The 19,953-nt window shown below is 49.3% G+C and overlaps 1 protein-coding gene across 3 annotated transcripts in view; it reads right to left on the bottom strand.

The window, feature by feature from the left end:
- Nucleotides 1–283: 283 nt before the first annotated feature.
- WFDC1 (WAP four-disulfide core domain 1) overlaps nt 284–19,953 on the bottom strand; it is a 63,217-nt gene continuing 43,547 nt past the window's right edge. For 2 of the 3 annotated variants that reach the window (XM_055552240.1, XM_055552239.1), the window contains 6 exons: nt 16,665–16,848; nt 12,019–12,102; nt 10,894–11,034; nt 4,685–4,726; nt 2,335–2,405; nt 284–700 (listed from right to left, as the gene is read on the bottom strand). In XM_055552240.1, the coding sequence (XP_055408215.1) occupies nt 2,347–2,405; nt 4,685–4,726; nt 10,894–11,034; nt 12,019–12,102; nt 16,665–16,848 (510 nt within the window). In that variant the 3' untranslated portion in view covers nt 284–700; nt 2,335–2,346. The remainder of the gene's footprint in view (nt 701–2,334; nt 2,406–4,684; nt 4,727–10,893; nt 11,035–12,018; nt 12,103–16,664; nt 16,849–19,953) is intronic. The other variant, XM_055552241.1, reaches the window with a different exon arrangement.

Below are 19,953 nucleotides of genomic sequence, written 5' to 3'. Positions count from 1 at the left end.
TGGTAGGACCATGCAAGCTCTCCCCAGGAACCTTCCTGCTAAAATCACTTCCTAATCAATAAATCCTAACCAATAAATCATCCTTCTCCCAGGGTCTGCTTCAGAGGGACCCACACTGATAGGGTATGCATGTGGCCCCAACAGTCCAGGGGTCCAGAAGCAGAGCTGAGCAGACAGCTCATCCCCATCACACCCACCACCTCCCACCCTCAGATTCCACGGCTCCAGCACATCCAATTTAAGGTCATCAGGTGCTTAAAACTATGAATCACGCGTGAGCAGGTGAGTTCATTTCCATTTTATGATGAGCAGACTTATCTCAAGAACATCTGGGATGGGTACATGTCTCCCAGAGTCAAACCTGGAAGAAACCTGTACCAACCAAGACACTGACCTTCACACAGCTCCCAAAGGCAGTGACCTCTTCCCATGCAGATCTGGGGGGGTGGCAAGGTCAAGGGGACTACTAGGAGGGCCTCATTTCCAGGACGATAAAGCAGGAACCTGAAGCTAGTGAGTGGCTTCCATGAAGTCACCCCGCCAGCTTGGGCCACGCCAGGGCTGTGAGCCAGGGGCCCTGTCTCCAAACACCGCTGGGGTCATGCTCTCTTGGGCTGGGCATGACCTCGGGGGTCAAATCATTTTTTACCCAATGATTTCTGAGGCTCAGCAGAAAGTGGAGGAATGTTCTTGCAGACGGCTGAAAGGGAAGGAAAGAAGGAATGAACATGAACCCAAGAACACGGGGTCACAAGTACGTGTCACCCACTTCTGCCTCACCCACCAGAAGCACCAGAAAGGTGCCAGCTTCTGCTAAGACTCAATTCTTGACTCACTGCTAAGTCTCTCGGTTCCACCTTCCTATCTGACTCCATGTGGATCTTTTCTTACAACCTCGGTTGTGCTAGAGTCTTGTTGCCAGTTTCCAGTGTGTTTGCAGTGAGTTGCTCCATGTGCAGATGTATTTTTGATGCATTCGTGGGGGCAAGTGGGCTCCCAGTCCTCCTACTCTGCCATCTTGATCTCCCCTCCCATCTCATTTAAGTTCCTAATGCATCCCTCCTCATCACTCCCATTTTACAGATATGGAAACTGAGGCTTGGATAGGGGAAGTCATTAGCCTAAGATCACCTGGTGATGGAGCAGGAGTTTAAACCCAGTTCTGGCTGGCTGGTTCCTAAGAGGCATCGTCTCTCACTGCCCTGCCCTTTCCCACTGGTCCCAGCACTTCCCCATGTGAGGTTCACAGACTCAAGTGGGTCAGAGCCACTCCAAGGACTCTTCCTGTCATCAGCAGGTAATAGATATGTTGGCATCAATCCCCATGGGCTCTAGCTTTTCCTGCAGGACTCACACCTGAAGATTCTGGAACCTGAAACCTGATGTTTGCCCTTCAAGGACATTCAGGGGTATATCGCCTGCTTTCAGGGGGCCCTGTTTACCATGCAGACTTGAGCTTTCAGAGCACTGGGTGGGTGTTCTTGTTTTACTGGCTGAAAGATACAGGTTTTACTGGATCTTTGCATCTGCCTGTCTCTCACTTTGGACAACACCTGAGTGTGTAGCCGTGCCTTCTTACCCAGTCACCTCTGGAGCTGGCTGCCCCCACCTTCACTCTGTCCCCACCCGGGTGGCCTCCATGGGGCTCCTCAGTAAGATCTTTCCTGCCCTGGGATTTTTGCCCTTCTGGCTCCTCATGCCTGGGTGCCCGTGACAGATGCTGGCTCCGACGTCACCTGCTCACGTTCCTGACCTTCGCCTGAAGCAGTCCCCTCCTATCCTGCCTCACCTCACCTGTCTGTCCAACGCCCTTCAGGACACCATTGCAGGCCTTGCCTGTCCTGCTGGTTGATGGGTTTAGTCTCCTATGAGAATGTCAGCCCCTGAGAACAGGAACCCTGATCTATCCACGGTGTCCCCCCAGCACCAGGTCTGCACACTGGAGACTTCCACGAGTGACTTGGGGCCACAGGGCACCTTCTTCATGCCTGAGCGTTGGCTGTGGATAGTACCGCGTGGCAGAAGGAGGGGGACGGACGACCGAGTTCCTGCAGTGGCAGAGGGCATGTCTGCTGATCACCAAGGAGCGCAAAGTCAGTCACAGCCTAGACTGGTCCTCGGGTTCAGAGTCACGGGCTCTAGAAACTTCTACTGCTGGTTACACCCAAGGCGCTCACGTGTTCACTTTGAAATTACAGGGGCATTTTCACATTCTTCCCACAGGTCAACCCTTTTCTTGCTCTCCTATCGGTCAACTTTGTGAGGAAAGCTACCTCAGACACCTGGTTGCCCAAAGCCACCGGCTGTCACTGACTGATCACACCTCCCACTTACCCACCGCTGTCACTATTGAAAGTGCCTCTGCTGTCCTTGTCCATGTTCTGCCACATACTTGGAGGCACCCTCTGCGGAAAGAATCAGGCGGTCAGGGCAGGTGTGTGGATTCCTGCTCAGGTGCTCACAGCTCAGCAGCCAAACTAACTCTAAACGCCTCGGCCTGGCTCTGACCCCTCCTCTCCCCCAAATGAGGTCCCCTGGTCCCCACCTGCAGCCATTCCCCCTCCTCCCTAGGGCCCCCCACCTATGCAGTCTGCCCTCACCCCTGACATTTCCTTGCCTGCCCCCTGTCCCCACCCTGTGCTCATGACGTGCTCAGCTGCTCTGATGCTCAAGTTGCTTCAACCTCATGCTTCTCACATCTGCTGATCCTCTGCCCACTGTTTCTTATTGTTCATACTGGGCTTCAATGTCCCCTCTTCAGGAAGCCTTCCCTGACATTCCAGTCTATTTTCATGGTGTCCTGAATGTGACCTCAGTGGTCCTGATCACTTCAGTCACAAAATAACCACTTGGACTTTATTCATTTTGTGATCTCCTGCTTGATATTAGCTGCGTGAGGCCATGGACTGGATCTGCCATATTCACAAATGTAGCCTCAACCTCTAGCACAGAATAGAGAGTTTGTTCATTTGCTCGGTTGTGTCTGACTTTTTGCGACCCCATGGACTACAGCCCGCCAGGCTTCCCTGTCCATCACCAACTCCCGGAGCTTGCTCAGACTCATGTCCATTGAGTCGGTGATGCCATCCAACCATTTCATCCTCTGTCGTCCCCTTCCCTTCATAAATATGTGCTGTCAATTCTTAGAAAAATAGATAGTAGATGAATGGAAGAACACATGGATGGATGATTGAATGAATTATTGGGTGGATGGGCAGAACACCGGATGGGCAGAAGGATGGATGGGTGGATGAGTGGAAGACAGGATGGAAATGGATAGGTGGATGGATGGAAGACTAGATGGATGGATGGAAGACTGGATGGATAGAAGACTGGATGGATGGGTGGATGGATGGAAGACTGGATGGATGGATGGATGGAGGACTGGATGGATGGATGGATAGAAGGATGGATGGAAGACCAGATGGATGGATGAATGAATGAGTGAGTGGAAGACAGGATGGAAATGGATGGGTGGATGGATGGAAGACTAGATGGATGGATGGAAGACTGGATGGATGGATAGATGAGTGGAATACAGGATGAATGGCTAGGTGGATGGATGGAAGACTGGGTGGATGGATGGAAGACTGGAGGGATAGAAGAATGGATGGATGGATGAGTGGAAGACAGGATGAATGGATGGGTGAATGGATGGAAGACTGGAAAGATAGAAGATGGGATGGATGAATGGAAAGATGGAAGGAAGACTGGATGGCTGGATGGAAGACTGGATGGTTGGATGGATGGATGGAAGACTGAATGGATAGAAGGATGGATGGATGGATGAGTGGAAGACAGGATGGATGGATGGGTAGATGGATGGAAGACTGGATGGACAGAAGATAGGATGAATGGATGGAAAGATGGAAGGAAGATTGGATAGTTGGATGGAAGACTGGGTGGTTGGATGAATGGAAGACTGGATGGATGGATGGATGGAAGACTGGATGGATAGAACACTGGATGGATGGATGGAAGACTGGATGGATAGAACACTAGATGGATGGATGGAAGACTGGATGGATGGATGGAAGACTGGATGGATAGAACACTGGATGGATGGATGGAAAGATGGAAGGAGGACTGGATGGTTGAATGGAAGACTGGATGGTTGGATGGGTGGAAGACTGGATGGACAGATGATGGCATGAATGGATGGATCAGTGGATAACTGGACGGATGACTGGCTGGAAAGATGGTGTCAACCACATGTTTCAATTCCCTGAATGAAAGTAGGAGGAGCTTTTGTACATCAAGTCCTACATTCTGATGTTTAGCATGAAGCTGTGTTTTCTGTAAGTCCTCTTGCCCACCATCAGACAACAGGGTGTCTCCTTTATTCCCCAAACCTAGTTCCCACTTTGTCCCCTATAAGCCATCCCTGAGCCGCTGCCCCAGTCCCAGCCTACAGCCTGGAGTGGCTCCCACCCGCGGGGAGGACTGCTCAGGTTGGAGGAGAGATTTTGCACAACAGAAACATCTTAGCCTCCTACCATCTTATCCCCAAAGGGCCAGCTGAGGGCATGAGAACCACCAGGTGGAATACAGTCATTTTCCTTCATAGCAGCTTCAGACTGGAGCTCTCAGGACAGCCCACAGGGCTTCTTTCTCTTCTTCACCCCAGAAACGCCCACCACCATTTTTAGTACCCTCTGCAAGGAAAGAATGGGCCTTCTCCTACCTGGATATTCTTTGTAAAATTTCTGTCGTAAGAATCGACCATCTGGAAAAGAAATGAGAGGATTAAGCTCCTTTCAGGGAGTTTATGAGGTCAAAACTATTTTCACAACAGTGCTAAGAAATGACTTGTGTTTTTCACTCTCATTCTCTCACAAGTGTATGGTAGAATTTTTCAGAAGCTATGTTACGTGTGACACTGCAGCCCATCAAATGCAGATGCAGACATGAAGATCCAGTCCTCTGAATACACGTATTACAACTGCAAATATGTGAAACCATGCCACTCTGCCCACTTTGTGTGTATGTTGGAAAACAGAGCCATTTTAAGAAAAATACTCTTGCTGTTCACCCCATAGTGAGTTTATCATTGTCACTTTTTAAAAAAGTTAATTATTTTAATTGGAGGGTAATTACAATATTGTGGTGGTTTTTTGCCATATATCGACATGTGTTGTGTGTGTTGTGTCTGTGAAAGTCACTCAGTTGTGTTGGACTCCGTGTGACCCCCTAGACGATACAGTCCATGGAATTCTCCAGGCCAGAATATTGGAATGGGTAGTTGTTTCCTTCTCCAGGAGAATCTTCCCAACCCACGAATTGAACCGGGGTTTCCTGCATAGCAGGTGGATTCTTTACCAGCTAAGCTACCAGGGAAGCCCTGTATCAACATGAATCAGCCAAATATTTGGAATGTCTCAGCTTTACTTTTGAATATGGTAAATACCATAGCCAAAACCCACACAAGGCTCTGTGGGGTTCTCAGTATTTTTAAAAATTAACTTGTTGGTTTTGATTTGGCCGTGCCACACGGCATGTAGGCTCTTAGTTCCTTGACCAGGGATCAAACCCACACTCCCTGAAGTGGCAGGGCAGAGTCTTAACCACTGCACCACCAGGGATGTCCCTCAGTATTTTTTTAATATAAAGTTTGAGAACCACTCTCTTAAGAGATGAACTGGAAGCAAATTCCTAAATATTGTTCAGCAAATGTCATTACACAATACATTCACAAGGAAAGCAAGCAGCAGTTTTTGAGTCTGTTCAAAAGAGACTTGAAAGTCATTACTGCAAACAAAACAACTCAGTTATGAAACTTCACTCCACTGCTCACTAACCCACTTGGAGCCTCAGTTTTCTCACCAGGAAATGCGGTAAAATCAGTACATCTTAAGTCATCATGAGGATTAAGAGAAATGCTTTCACTGGAAACATAGACTTGCAGCAGAGATTATCAGGAACCACAAGAAACAGCCACTTTCGTGTGTAAAAAGTGGTCAACTCTTGGTAATTTTGTCTCAAATTACTAAGAATCCCCACCACCTAATACCCATTGCTGATTGTCAACCACCCCACCCCGTTTCAGAGTCACCCCCCGCCCTCCCCCACCGATCACGGCAGTGAAACACTCTCTGGTAGGAGTTGGGGAAATGCAACGTGGCAAAGTGGAGAAATCTGGCCAGCTCATACAGACAGTTCACTTAATTGGCATTGGTCAGCTCACCCCTCCCCTTCCACCCGTGAGCCTTGTCTGATGGGTACCAGGTCAATCACATTTGTGTACTTGGAACTAATACTCCAATCATATCTCATTAAAAATCGTTCTGTTCTGTGGACATTCTAACCATCACCAGGGTGTTCAGGGCCAGCACCGACATTCACTGTTCAAGGCGACAGAACCAAAGGCCGATCCACAGCCCCTGGCAGACAGCTTATCAGCTATCTCAATGACTACTATTTACAATAATTTTCCAAGCAGATGACAACTTTTTTCCAGGCCCGAGGCTCTCTGGAACATTCCTGCTCCTCCCATCTCCCTGGGAATGGATTCTAGTTCCTGATGCCAAGGAAAGGACACTGTGATCTGTGCAGAAACAGACGCCCTCTTCGCACTGGGTGTGTTTACCAAAACTGTCCCTTTAACAAAAGAAATCAACTGATTTGAGCCCCTGCTCAGGACTGCATGACCACATTATCCTCAGGCAGCATCAGTGAAGTCATCTTGTCAGAGGGGAGCGTGGAGGCCCATCAGCCTCGGAGTGGCATGGAAGCCACTCAGAAGATGTACTGGGGAGGGGGTATAAATTAGGAGCTTAGGGTTAACATGTACATACCTCTCTATATAAAATAGATAACCAGCAAGGACCTACTGCGTGGTACAAGGAGCCCTGCTCAACACTTTGTATTGGGTTGGCCAAAACATTAGTCCAGGCTTTTCCTTGAGATGTTACAGAAAAACCCAAATGAATATTTTGGACAAGCCAATAATAATCTATAAGGAAGAACAACCTGAACAAGAAAGTATACATATATATATATATATATATATATATATATATATATATATAAAATATGCACGTGTATATCTGAATCACTGTGCTGTACACCTGAAACTAACAACATTGTAAATCAACCAGACTTCAGTAATAAAATAAAATAATAATTTTCTTTATTGCACTAAGTAAATAACACATGCACTGAGGACTCCAACTCGGCTCTCTGAGAAATCAGACCTGCTGCCTGCGTCCATGTTCATTTTCCTCTCAATAAAGACGTGAACTCCTCCAGTGTCAGGGTCCAGACTGAGCTCAGAATGGCCCTCAGCCCCCTGCAGCAGCCAGCTCTCAGCAGAGACTTGCATCTTGGGTGTGGGCATGAGAGGTGTGCTTTATTCTCTGGTACTGCCCCCAAATATCTATGCAGATTTATACAGAGGGAAGGTGTGGGCTGGGGGGAGAGGCAGACAAGTGCGACAAAAGGAACAGTCACGACTAATGAATGATGGTGGAGGGTCCAAGGGACTGTCCTTGCCACTGTTCAGTAAGTCAGAAATTACTTCAAATATATGTCTTTCTTAAAAAAAGAAAAAAAAAAACAGAAGCATCTTCCTAGGTTACCCTGGGATGGGAGTGCCCCTCTCCTCCCCGAGACTGTTGCTCGAAGGGACGTTGTTGGAATTTAAGATGTTTCCAAAGTCCTATACAATTATCAACAATTATTGCTAAGTGACGGCCCTCTGGGGACAAGATGAGGGGAAATTTCATTTACATTTCCATCCAGAAGGCTCTGATCATTCCTCTGAGCGGGGAACAGGTGGATAGGCTCAGCCCTCTTCCCGAAGACAGGTGACCCCAGCGCATATTTGTTGAGGACCTACTCTGTCAGGCGCTGACCTGAGGGCTTTAGAAGTATTCTCTAATCCAAGCCTCATCACCACCCCAAGAAGCACTTACTATCAGTTCAGTTCAGTACTTACTATGGGGACCCCCAATTGCTCCATTTTACAAATGAAGAAATTGAGGCTAAGAGAAGTTAGATTAGCTGGCCCAGGTCATCTAGGAAGAATGCCACAGGGTTTGAGCCCCATTTCAGTGGCCTGCAGTCTTTTTTTTTTTTTAACAGTTCTTTTTTTTTCTAATTTCAGAAAATATTTTATTTTTTTAATGCTTTTTTATTGTAGTAAAAGCCACATACTATAAAACATACAATTTAACTGTATTTAACTGTATGGCTCCGGAGAAGGCAATGGCACCCCACTCCAGTACCCTTGCCTGGAAAATCCCATGGATGGAGGAGCCTGGTAGGCTGCAGTCCATGGGGTCGCTAAGAGTCAGACAAGACTGAGCGACTTCACTTTCACTTTTCGCTTTCATGCATTGGAGAAAGAAATGGCAACCCACTCCAGTGTTCTTGCCTGGAGAATCCCAGGGACGGGGGAGCCTGGTGGGCTGCCACCTATGGGGTCGCACAGAGTTGGACACGACTGAAGCGACTTAGCAGCGGCAGCAGCAGCTGTACGGCTCAGTGGCACTGAGTCCATTCACACTGTGGTGCAGCCCTCACCATCATCAACGTCTCTCGAATTTTTCTCCTTCTTAAACTCTGTCCCCATTAGATACTAACTCCTCATCCCTGATCCCATACCACCCCCACCCCTGGCCCCTGGCATCCACCAGTGTACTTTCTGACTCTATGAATTCAATGATTCTAAGTAACTCATGTAAGTGGTATTTGTCTGCATCTACTGTATACTGGAGGGGCTTCCCATGTGGTGCAGTGGTAAAGAACTCGCCTGCCAATGGAGGAGACGCGGGTTCGATCCATCCCTGGGTCGGCAAGATCCCCTGGAGGAGGAAATGGCAACCCACTCCAGTATTCTTGCCTGGAAAATCCCATGGACAGAGGAGCCTGGCAGACTACAGTCCATGGGGTCGCAGACAGTCGGACACGACTGAGTGCATGTGACTGCACTGGAGTACGTTTTAGGGTTCATTTAATACATGCCGTGCAGCCTACAGTGTTAACCGCACTCGACGCTGCTTGTGGTATACTTCTCCCCTTGCGGCCTGCACTGACATCAGGGGAGCACCCACGGGCCTCCGTCAGCCTCAGGCACCGTCTGTGCAGTCACCTGAACGCCCCTTTGCTGATCTCCAGCCTCCAAGTGGTCTTCTTTCAATTGGTCTGATTCCTCAAGAACCGGTCTGAACTTGTTTGACCGACCCTGGTCTTGGAGATCACGTAACTGAATGAGCGCGATCAGGCGATAAGAAAGGCCTGGTAATTCCAGGTCTTTCCGGTTATGACATTTCAGCTCAGAGGACTCCTGACTTGCCCGCCCCCTCCCCACCCCCGGCCCCCAGCCCTTGCCCCTACCAGCTCTCTTCTGGAAAAGTCTGCTCCTTCCAGCAGGTTCCTACAGGCTGGCCTGTCCTTGGGGCTGAGCAACTGAGGATGGTGGGGGGCCCGGTCTACCTGTGGTGCAATGTGGTGTCTACAGACGGCAGTGGGGCGAACAGAACGGATTCAGATCTGTGCTTGAGAAACTACAGATGTGGTTTACATGGATTAACTCACTGGCTCTTCAAAGAGTCTGTGAAGTAGCTTAACTTTTTTTTTGGGGGGGGGGGGCTGTGTCTCGCAACACGTGGGATTTTAGTTCCCAGACCAGGGATCTCAAACCTGCACCCCCTGCATCAGAAGCATGGAGTCCTAACCACTGGACCACCAGCGAAGTCCTAGCTTAACTATTATTAGCCCAGCTTATAGATAAGGAAAGTGAGACCTGAAGAGGCTGGGCTACATGCCCCATGCAGCAGAGAGGGGCTAAGTGGCCGCTCTGGCTGGAGAACCCACTCATATGCCTAACAGCAAGTGGGATGAAGGAGAAACCTCAGATTTCCGGTTGGTTATAAACCTTTTAAATGCAACTTTTTTTTTTTTTTTTTTTTTCAAATGGAGCTCAGAATTCCGGGAACCAAGATACCTTGAAACAGTCCCATGCCTCATAATTTTATTATTTACAATGATGATACTGCTAAATGTAAAAGAGATTTAACATCTACATCTTGCCAGAAACACCTCAGAGAAAGAAAATTCTCAAATCAGAGGGAAAATGCTTCAGCAGAAAATGCATGTGGTGGGTTCTCTGGGCCAACAGGGTCACTGTGACTATCCTGATCTTGACTGAGGTGCTGTTCTCAGCTGTCCTCAGCTATTAGGGCTGAGGGATGCTGAAGGGGGGGCGATGAGCTCAATTTTGACCAGGTTGCCCGATTCTTCCCTTGCACATAGTCCTGGCAAATTCCATGCCTAACTTCTCGACCTTACACCTTGCATGAGGCAGGAGTGGCTTCAGGTACCCCCAGCAGCCCCCCTCTGCTCTGTCTTCCATGCCCCTCACCCCAGAGAAAAGCATGCAAACTAAAGCCATGCTACTCAGGCCCTTCACCAAACTATTTATTGACTTGTCTCCAAAGACAAATATTAATTAAGTCGGGTCCTGGCAGGGTGAAGTTAAGGGTTCTCGGACAACTCAAATATTGTGCAGTTTATAATGGATAGATAGATATTAATAGAAGTAAATTATCCAGTGTTTACTGAGCGCCTCTTACCTCTTCTCTCGGCTCTGGCTTCACACATGTGATTTCCATCACCCCATAACCCAACATGAAGTGATATCATTTTACAGATAAGAAAACTGAGGCTCAGAGATCTGAAACAACTGACCCCAAAGTGAGCCAGGCAGGCAGTGGCGAGCTGAGCTTTGCCCTCACCCTGTGCAGATGAGGAGGGAGGGGTGGCCTGGAGCAGGGCCGTGGGGGGAGATGGGGGAGGGTGGGGACAGGCTCAGAGGCCAGGCTTTCCTCTGGGATGGGTCTCCCACGGGGAATTTCCGGGGAGAGCTAGGTGGGGCTTGGTGTCCGCACTCACCTGCTGGCTTGCGCTGCTTGACACACTGCCCCCGGTTGGGGATGCCCGCAGCCAGGTCGCCCGGGCTCAGAATGTGGCACTCGTAGCCTGAGGGGCAGAGGAGCGGCTCGGCCCCGTCCTCGGTGGTGCTGCAGGCCTCTGCTGCGGGGTGGGGGGACACATGGGGGTTCAGGGGCGGCCCCCAGCGGAGCAGAGGGGCCGCCTCTTGTCTGCAACCCAGATGCCAGGCTGTGCCTGGGGTCTCCGCGCGCGCGCGCACACACACACACACACACACACACACGCACGCACACGGGGGCAGCTCAAAGTCAAATGACCCCAAACACGCCCTCACACGCATTATGACACACATAATGTATGTTCACCTGCACACCTTGAAACACATGTGTTCATGTTTACAGTCACATATATACATATGCTTACACACCAAAATCCCAATATAAATATACAGTTGCACCACCCCACAAGTCCTAACACACAAACACATATACATATTAGCCGTATCCGCACGCACGCACACACAAACACATCCTGCACATACACATTCACATCTATAGTCACGCACATCTTCACGACACAGCTGCACAAGTACTCAGACACAGCCACAAGCGCTGCCACTGGGCTCCACGAACAGCTGCACGCCCTAATGGATAGTGCTGCACGTGTACGTGTGCAGAGCCACAGAGCACAGCGGCACACAGCCAGGTGTTCACTCACACCCACGCCCCCGCAGTGGCCCAGACCCCAGGCCTGCCTGTCGTTCCTTTCAGAAACTGTCCTCCACCACCCCTGCCCCCAGGGAGGCCTCGTGGGCAGGGAACAATGGACCCACGTGGTGATTTTAAGGCTCTGAAAACCCCACCCCCTCCCTCTGAATTCTCCACCCAGTGAGGAGGCCCCAGTCCCAGGGACAGTCGAACCCTATGGTGTTCTGGGGATTCTGGGAGCCTGGCCAAGCCCCAGTCACACTCTTCTATGGGGGTGGGGACGGTTCAAGGGGGCTGGCTATCTGAGGACAAGCAGCCTCCTAGAGCAGAGGCTGCCCCTGGTTTTCAGTTTTCTGGGGGCAGCCTGAGAAGGGGGACCCTGGCTGTGCTGTCGGGCTGGGCGTCACCCCGCAGGTACCTTGCAACACCTCCTCAGGGCCATCCAGGAGCCAGCCGTTGCCCCCAAGCCATCGAGGTTTCGGCTGTACTAGCCAGTCTAAAACTGATAAGATAATGCATGGTTATGTCAATGCCCTCTTCAGGCAGCCAAGAAATGCCCCAGCCTCTGGGAATGGGGGAACTCACATCTCATGAAGAAACACTGACCCTCCCAAAGGAGAGACAAAACAACGTGGTTCTCCTGAAAAAAAATTCACCTTTCCCTTTAGTAACAGATTTTTGAGTTTCAACTAGGCATTGGATAGCCAAGCTGGAGACTACATTTCCCAGCAGCTCCTCTGGCTAGGTATGGCCATGCAAATCGAGTTCTGGCCAATGGGATGTGAGCAGAGGTGATGATGCAGCTTTCTGTCTTGCCCTTGCATTGATGCCTGTCTGTCCCCTTCCCTCTCTTTCCTGAAACCTGCAGCCTGGGGCCCACTTAGACCACGTGGAGCAACAAGACAGAGGGAACCTGGGTCCCTGGGTGACTGTGGAGCAGAGCCACCTGCCTGCTATGGACCGTCTGTCAACTCTGGCCTTTTAACCAAGGGAGAAGGAAATATTTAATAGGCTGGGCCCCTTGCTTTATGGGTCTTTTAGTTACAGCCTTATGGCCTGTTCTCTAACCAATGCATTTTTTAACAGGAAGAGTGACCATGTAGTAGACTGGAAGGTCTTCAAACCCCCAAACAGGGATTGAAAACCCAAATGTCTCTGGGGACAGAGAAGTAACATAAAGGAAAAAGGCAGGCCGGGCAGGACCATGGCCAACTGGAGAGTGTTCTGCCTCAACGGGTCAGCAGTTGGCCAGCTCTGGCCAGCCATTCCCCGTGTTCTCAGAGCCTCTGGGTGTTGTAGTTGCTTTAAATATTATTTATTTGGCTTCACTGAGTCTTGGTTGCAGTACATGGGGCTTCACTGCAGCACGCAGGCTCCAGAGTGCACGGGCTCGACAGCTGTGATGTGAGAGCTTAGCTGCCTCATGGGGATCTTAGTTCCCTGAGCAGGAATCAAAACAATGTCCCCTGCATTGGAAGCTGGACTCTTAACCACTGAACCACCAGGGAAGTCCCTGGGTGGCTTTTTCTTTTTCTTAAACTTTTAAGTCTGTATTAAAAAAAAAAAAGATAAACTTGGTTTTAAATGTTGGCAATTAATTTTTTTTAAAAAGTGCTTTGGAGATCAAATACAACTGGTCTGGGATCACATTTGCTTATGGCTGCTGCTTTAGTCTGACTCCAAAACACGACAAAATAAAGAGACTGATGTGCTGCCTAGTGCCTTTGAGAGCACGGAGATGGAAACTGGTAAAAATGCTGATTAGCTTTTTCTTTAAAAGAGTACAATATGGTTATAAGATGGTTGTTCTTGGTGTAGAAATGGAAACAACTGACCAGACCAGCTGTTCGCAACTTCCAAATGAGAGAGGTGTCATGGTTCCAGAGCTCTATTTCCAGCCTTCTGTTTCTTCCCTCCTTTTTCCCATCACCTCAGGCTTAATGTTAGAAAATATATTTTCAATGCTATTTTTCACTAAACAGGAAATGTATTAATGTACCCTATGTAGGGGAACATACACACTTGGCTATGTGTGTGCTGTGTGCTCAGTCATGTCTGATTCTTTGTGACACCGTGGACTGTAGCCCGCCAAGCTCCTGTGTCCACGGGATTCTCCAGGCAAGAGTATTGGAGTGGGTTGCCATTTCCTCCTCCAGGGGATCTTCCCAACCCAGGGGTCAAACCCACATCTCCTGCCTTGCAGGCAGATTCTTTACAGCTGAGTTGCCAGAGAAACCCACACTTTGACATACTTTTTGGAATACTGAAATTTGGTCAAGGCCTCCCATAAATGTGCAGACCTTTAAGGCTTGGAAGCCCGGGGCCTTGCCTCTCTGCTCTCCAACTAGAACTTTCTGGGATCACCTACTAGATAAACTCCCTCCACCCAAGACGTTATCTCAGGTTCTGCTCTGGAGGGAAAGGGAACTTACAAGCAGACTGCAAGGAAGTGTATAAGCTGCTTAGTCATGTTAGACAAGCAGTTCTTAATGTGGAGCGATTTTGCCCCTGGATGAAACATCTAGTAAAGTCCAGAGATTGTTTTCGGCTGTCCCAGTGTGGGGGTGGGGCTGCTACTGCCATCTAGTGGGGAGAGGCCAGGGGTGCCACTCAACATCCCATGAACACAACACCCAGGTCAGCCCCTCACTCCTCACCCCAATTAGAATTATCCAAACCCAAAGGTCAAGAGTGCCAAGGGCGAGACAATGTGTGCTAAACATTATTGTTATAATTATTATGACTAATACTTTGCCGACTCTTCCTGCTGGCCAGAGAGAGCCAGGCTTGCACTGATTCGTCCACCCTTCACTGAGTAACTTTTACATGGTGGGGATACAGCAATGACTGAAACAAATCAAACTTCCTGCCTCATGGGGCTGACCTTCAAGTCGGGGGAACAATCAGGAGACAAATGAAGCATAGTATTTTAGACCGAGCCGCAAAGAAAGCTTAAGCCACAAGGCAGTAAGGAACCAGAGGAGAGCCGCAAGGCCAGAGTAAAGATGATCACAGAGAGGGAAACTACCCTGAGGGGCTTCCCTGGTGGTTCAGATGATAAAGAGTCCTGCAATGCGGGAGATGGGGGTCAATCCCTGGGGCAGGAAGATCCCTTGGAGAACAGAATGTCAACTGGATCCAATACTCTCTTCTGGAGATTTCTGTGGACAGAGGAGCCTGGCAGGCTACAGTCCATGATGCTAGGAAAGAGTGAAGGCCAAAGGAGAAAAGGGTGGCATAGGATGAGATGGCTAGACAGCATCACTGACTCAATGGACATGAATCTGAGCAAACTCCGGGAGATGGTGAAGGACAGTGAAAGCTGGCGTGCTGCGGTCCATTGGGTCACAAAGAGTCAGACACAACTTAGCAACTGAACAACAACAACTCCCCTGAGAAAGAGATCACTTCTGGACTGAGATCTGAGAGGGTGAGGAAGTGAGCTATGTGGGTATCTGGGGGAAAGACTGGTTTCCACAAACGGGCCCAGAGGCCCCACATTCCTACACTCAGAGCCTAAGGCAGTGGACACTTCCCCATAGTCAGAAGACTGAACTGAAGCTCCAGTTCTGCCTGCTGGGTGAGTCTGGGCAAGGTACTCAGCTTCTCTGAGCTCCAGTATCTTCAGCTATAAAACAGGGCTGATAATGATCTCTCCACTCCATGGGAGTGTGTGAGCATTAAATGAGATAGTGCAAGGAAAGGCTATTTGGAATGTCATGGACAGTTATTCAATTTGTGCACTACTCAAAAACACCTGTTCTAGGCAGCAAGTAAGGCTAGAGTTCCTATACCCTGTCTCAGCCCAAAGGAGGGGACATCTTTTAGACTTGTCCAACCAGACAGGCGTGTGCTCCCGCCACCAGGAGGGGTGCCATTTTGTCCTTCTTGTAAAAGGCCCTGTAGGAGCCAGCCTGGCCAAGAGACAGTGCTTAAAGGCAGCACCGATCATAATTATGAGCATTATTAAGGATGCTGAGTCCCTTGTCATCCCTGTGACCTCACCCTGAATAAAACTGAGTGTGTTCTTTCTTACCTTGGCTTTGGCGGGGCTGGGGGGTAGGGGCTTACTAATGAAGGCCCACGGGAACCAGAGCCTCTGGCTGACAGTGCAGTCCTACCAGACTTCTGTGCTCCAAAGGCTCAGCCCCAAGCAGAAAGGAGAGAAACCCCCTGCCTACCCTCATCCTACCCACCCAGGGCACATTTTCCCCACTCAGTGGAGACCCCACCTCCCTCCCCATCCCCCCAGGCTCCCTTCCTACCCCTTCCTTCCCCAAGCGCTCCAGAAGGGATCTGAAACACCTTCCCGCCAAAGATGATGTCCTAAGAACTGTTTCTCCCAAGGAGATACCCATTAGGATTCAATGAACATGTATTGATTCCCTGCTCCTAGCCCCACATGGGGCTGAGCAAGCACTTCGGGACTTGGCACTCGCTGGAAGCTGAGCGTTCTCATTCCTGCTTTAAAGGTGGGGATTTAAGGCTGTCACCAGCTGGCCAGCAGATCTGAACCCAGGAGTCTGAGTCCTCACCTGGATCGCTAAGGTGTCAGGTCTCCATCTCAAATACCCCCAGGGTCAGGCCTCATGAGTGAACTGGGTGGTCCTGGTGGGGTCTCTGGAAAACTAGAGGGGTCCCCCTGCCATGTAGGAGCACCTGAGGCTGCAGCAGATGGTGGCCCAGGGAATGCAGGCCAGTATTTTTAAGAAAAGCTGGAAATCTGGATTTTTTAATGAGGAATCTCCCCCAGCTTCACAGGAGGAAACATTTTCCCTGGAATGGGTGTCCTCTGGACTGTAGTTCTCCACCGGCAGAGGTGAGCCCTGCATACAGCAGGCGCTCACTGCATGCAGCTGGATGCTTGCCTCAGGAGCGCTATGTTCCCATTTCCTAGGTGGCCCAGATTTAAGCCCAGCTGTTCCTGCAGTCAGGCAGCACCAGGCAGGACATTTCCCCCGCGGTGCCGGCCCCCCAACCCTGCCCCCTCCCCTGCCCCCCAACCCCGCCCCCTCCCCTGCCCCATCCCCCCACCGCCCACCCCGTCGGCCAGGGTGATCCTACCTGGCGGGGGCGGCACGGCCTCCAGACAAGCGTAGGCGCAGCCGTTGTAGCAGCAGCGCCGGTGTCGCGGGCACTCGGAGTCGGCCTGGCAGCGTGCAGCCTGGCAGGCACCGGGGGGCAGCGAGCGCGGGGGCGGTGGGCAGCGGTCTGCTCGGGGCTGCCGGGAGCCGCCTACCTCTTCCGCCTACGGGAGAAGGCGCATCAGTGGGACGTGCTGGGTGCTGTGCGCCGCGGCCGAATCGTTGGGCCTCTCTGAGCCAGTGCGTCCTGGCATTGGCAGAACCACCCTCTGAAGGTTGCTCTGACCGTAAAAAGATGCTGTTTCTCTTTGTAAGAGCCCCAAACTGTGGGGTTCACTGACAAACAGTGGGCTCACTGATGGTGAGCCCAGCAGCAGCCAAAAGATGAATGCATCTGGAGAACTGTATGTTAACCAAGCATCTATCCTGATGTATTTATGTATGTACGGATTTGTATATATTTACATATAAAAGGGTATATATGTAGATATATACGCACACATAGATATGTACACATGTATATTTCTGTATATACATATATACTTCTTATCATCCGTCCATATGTTTATATAGAACTTTGAGAATTTACAAATCACACACAAAATGAATAAATTCACACAACAGACAAGTTGGATAAAACTCACAAACATAATACTGAGCAAAAAAAAGAAAAGGAAACCCCAGTGTCACAAGAGCACACCCAGTTCTGCCCTGTTCTGCTTCTTGATCTACGTGCTGGCTCCATAGTGCATTTTAATGGAATCTGACTCAGGATTTTCCCACGTTTAGGCACTATGCTTCCAGAAAAAGTGAATAATATGATATATTATTTAACATGTACGAAGTATGGACACATGGCCAATAAAACAAGCATTTTAGAGGTGGGACTGGGAGAACTGAAATCATGCCAGGTAAGCCACTCTGGATCCCTGTGACACCAGACACCATCTGTGCAGGAAGCACTGTTTGGTTTCTGGATTTGAGGGTAGGGTGTTTGGAGGGCAGGTCTTACACATGCCTATACACATGTGCACACACTCATGCACACACAGTTAGAGTAAGTCATTGCGAAAAAAACACCCTGGATTGCCCCACCGCCTGCTATTGTCTGAACTACTCTTCCCGCCTAAAACACTGTAACTACTGATCCTCCAATCCCCCAACATATATGTATTTCAAAATTCTGCCCTTTGTACAAGTAAATAATGTACTGCTGCAGACTGCAATGGCATACAGCCACTAAAACCTGCTTATGAGCAATCCCCCAAGATGTGGTGGCTTGCAAAGAAAACTCAAATGTAGAACAATCTGTATGCTCTGCACCTATGTTTTAAAATATACGTATGCACACACATGTAAAATGCATATATTTATACAGGCCTAGAACATCTTTGGAAGGATATACAAGAATACACAAGCAACTGTTGTCAAAGATTACCTCTGGAGAGAAGAATTAGGTTCTGAAGTTGAGGGAGATTTTTCCTATTGTCAACACTTTTTTCTCCTTATTGCAATATATATATTGCCACGAACACACTGATTTTTTTTTTCAATTTAAAGACAATTAAGAGTTTACAAGTGGAAATACTTAACAGGAAAAACTTTATGTTAAGTAAAATAAATAAAGGCAAGCTACACAATGGCATATGCCCTCAAAGGTCAAGGCGGTCTGAACGTCCCTCCCCTGCAGCTACTGTGTGTTAGTCATTCAGTCATGTCCAACTTTTTGCAACCCCATGGGCTGTAGCCCGCCAGGCTTCTCTGTACATGAGATTCTCCAGGCAAGAATACTGGAGTGGGTAATCATTTCCTTCTCCAGGGGATCTTCCTGACCCAGGTATCGAATCCGGGTTTCCTGAACTGCAGGCAGGTTCTTTACCTTCTGAACCACCAGGGTGGCTGCAAACCCCATGCACTGCTCCCAGTGCCCTGTAGGGGGCGTCAGATCACCAAGAATAGGTTCTGAATAGATGCATCTACCAATGGGTGGTGGGGGGGGTCACAAAGACCAGTGGTTTTCAAACTACTTCCCAGGGACCCACAAGGGCTAAGACTGAGGGCCAGGTGGGGAAGGTAACAGTGACCAAGTGTGGTGGGGGGGATGGCCTGGGGAGGGTGGGGTGTCTGCCCCCATTCACCCAGAGAATCATCTTTAAAAATATATATATAGAAGTATAGTTGATTTCCAATATTGTGTTAGCTTCAGGTATATGGCAAAGTGATTCAGTTATTTATGGCTGATTCAAATGGTACATTATTAAAAGATACAGAATGTAATTTCCTGTGCTGTACACCCTTGTTGCTTATTTAAGTGGAGTACTTTGTATCCAGAGAATTCATCTTTTCTCCCTTATCTAAACCACTTAATCTGTGAAAAGCAAAAAAAAAAAAAAAAAAGAAGACTACAAAGCCAACATCTGGCAGAAACAAAGCCCAAACACACAAAAGGGGCAACCTTGTAACTTTCGGATCTTCCAGCCCTGGTTCAGCCTTTCTGCCACCGCCTGCTCAGCCGCCCCACCCCGCCAATTCCCCTATCCTCAGGAATAATTTCCAAGCTACACGCAGTACACATCATCCCACGCCAACAACTCCCAGTTCATTTTCTTCAGAATGAGTGACCCTGGACCCATGTTGGGGCCCCGCCACTGGAATCCTAATCAGAGGTGACAGCTGCCCTGGCCTCCCTGGGAGGGCGAGCAGGGATGCTGAGTGTGGCTGGCGAGGGACTGCCGGCTTTTCCGCCCAGCCTGTTTTCACACTGAGCCTCATTTATGAAATTTAACAGAACCCGGAGATCAGACGGGACATGCTTTCCCCCACCTCCGATGCCTCCCAGGTGGGTGACTTCCTAAGGGCAGCCCCCAACGGGACAGGAGTGGGGTGGGGGGCACATCGAGAGATCCAGTTTAGATGTGCCAGGGCTCTCTGAGGAAAACTCAGATGTCGCTTCTCGGAATTGGGAGAGAACAAAAGAGATAAGCGCCTTAGAAGTCAAATCGCCCAAGTGATTTATGGTGAGGCTTGAACAACAGATGGCCCTGGGTGATAAAGAACCGATTTCACGGAGGGGCCCAGATTAAAGGATTAAATGTTTTGAAAAATATTTCATGTCAAGCAAGGTGATGCTCACAGAGGGTCCTAAACAAAGGATTAGGAAGAGAAAGAACAGACTTTAATCAATGAAATAAATAGATTACCTTCCCAGCCCCCAGAGGGTTAAAGGTTAAAGGCCAGAGTCTGCAGGCTAAAGGTCAGACCCCAGCTGG

Source organism: Bubalus kerabau, chromosome 17, assembly GCF_029407905.1.
Source record: "Bubalus kerabau isolate K-KA32 ecotype Philippines breed swamp buffalo chromosome 17, PCC_UOA_SB_1v2, whole genome shotgun sequence".
Lineage (NCBI taxonomy): Eukaryota > Metazoa > Chordata > Mammalia > Artiodactyla > Bovidae > Bubalus > Bubalus kerabau.
Note: the sequence above shows the minus strand (reverse complement) of the source record. Positions and strands in the feature narration are given on the sequence as shown.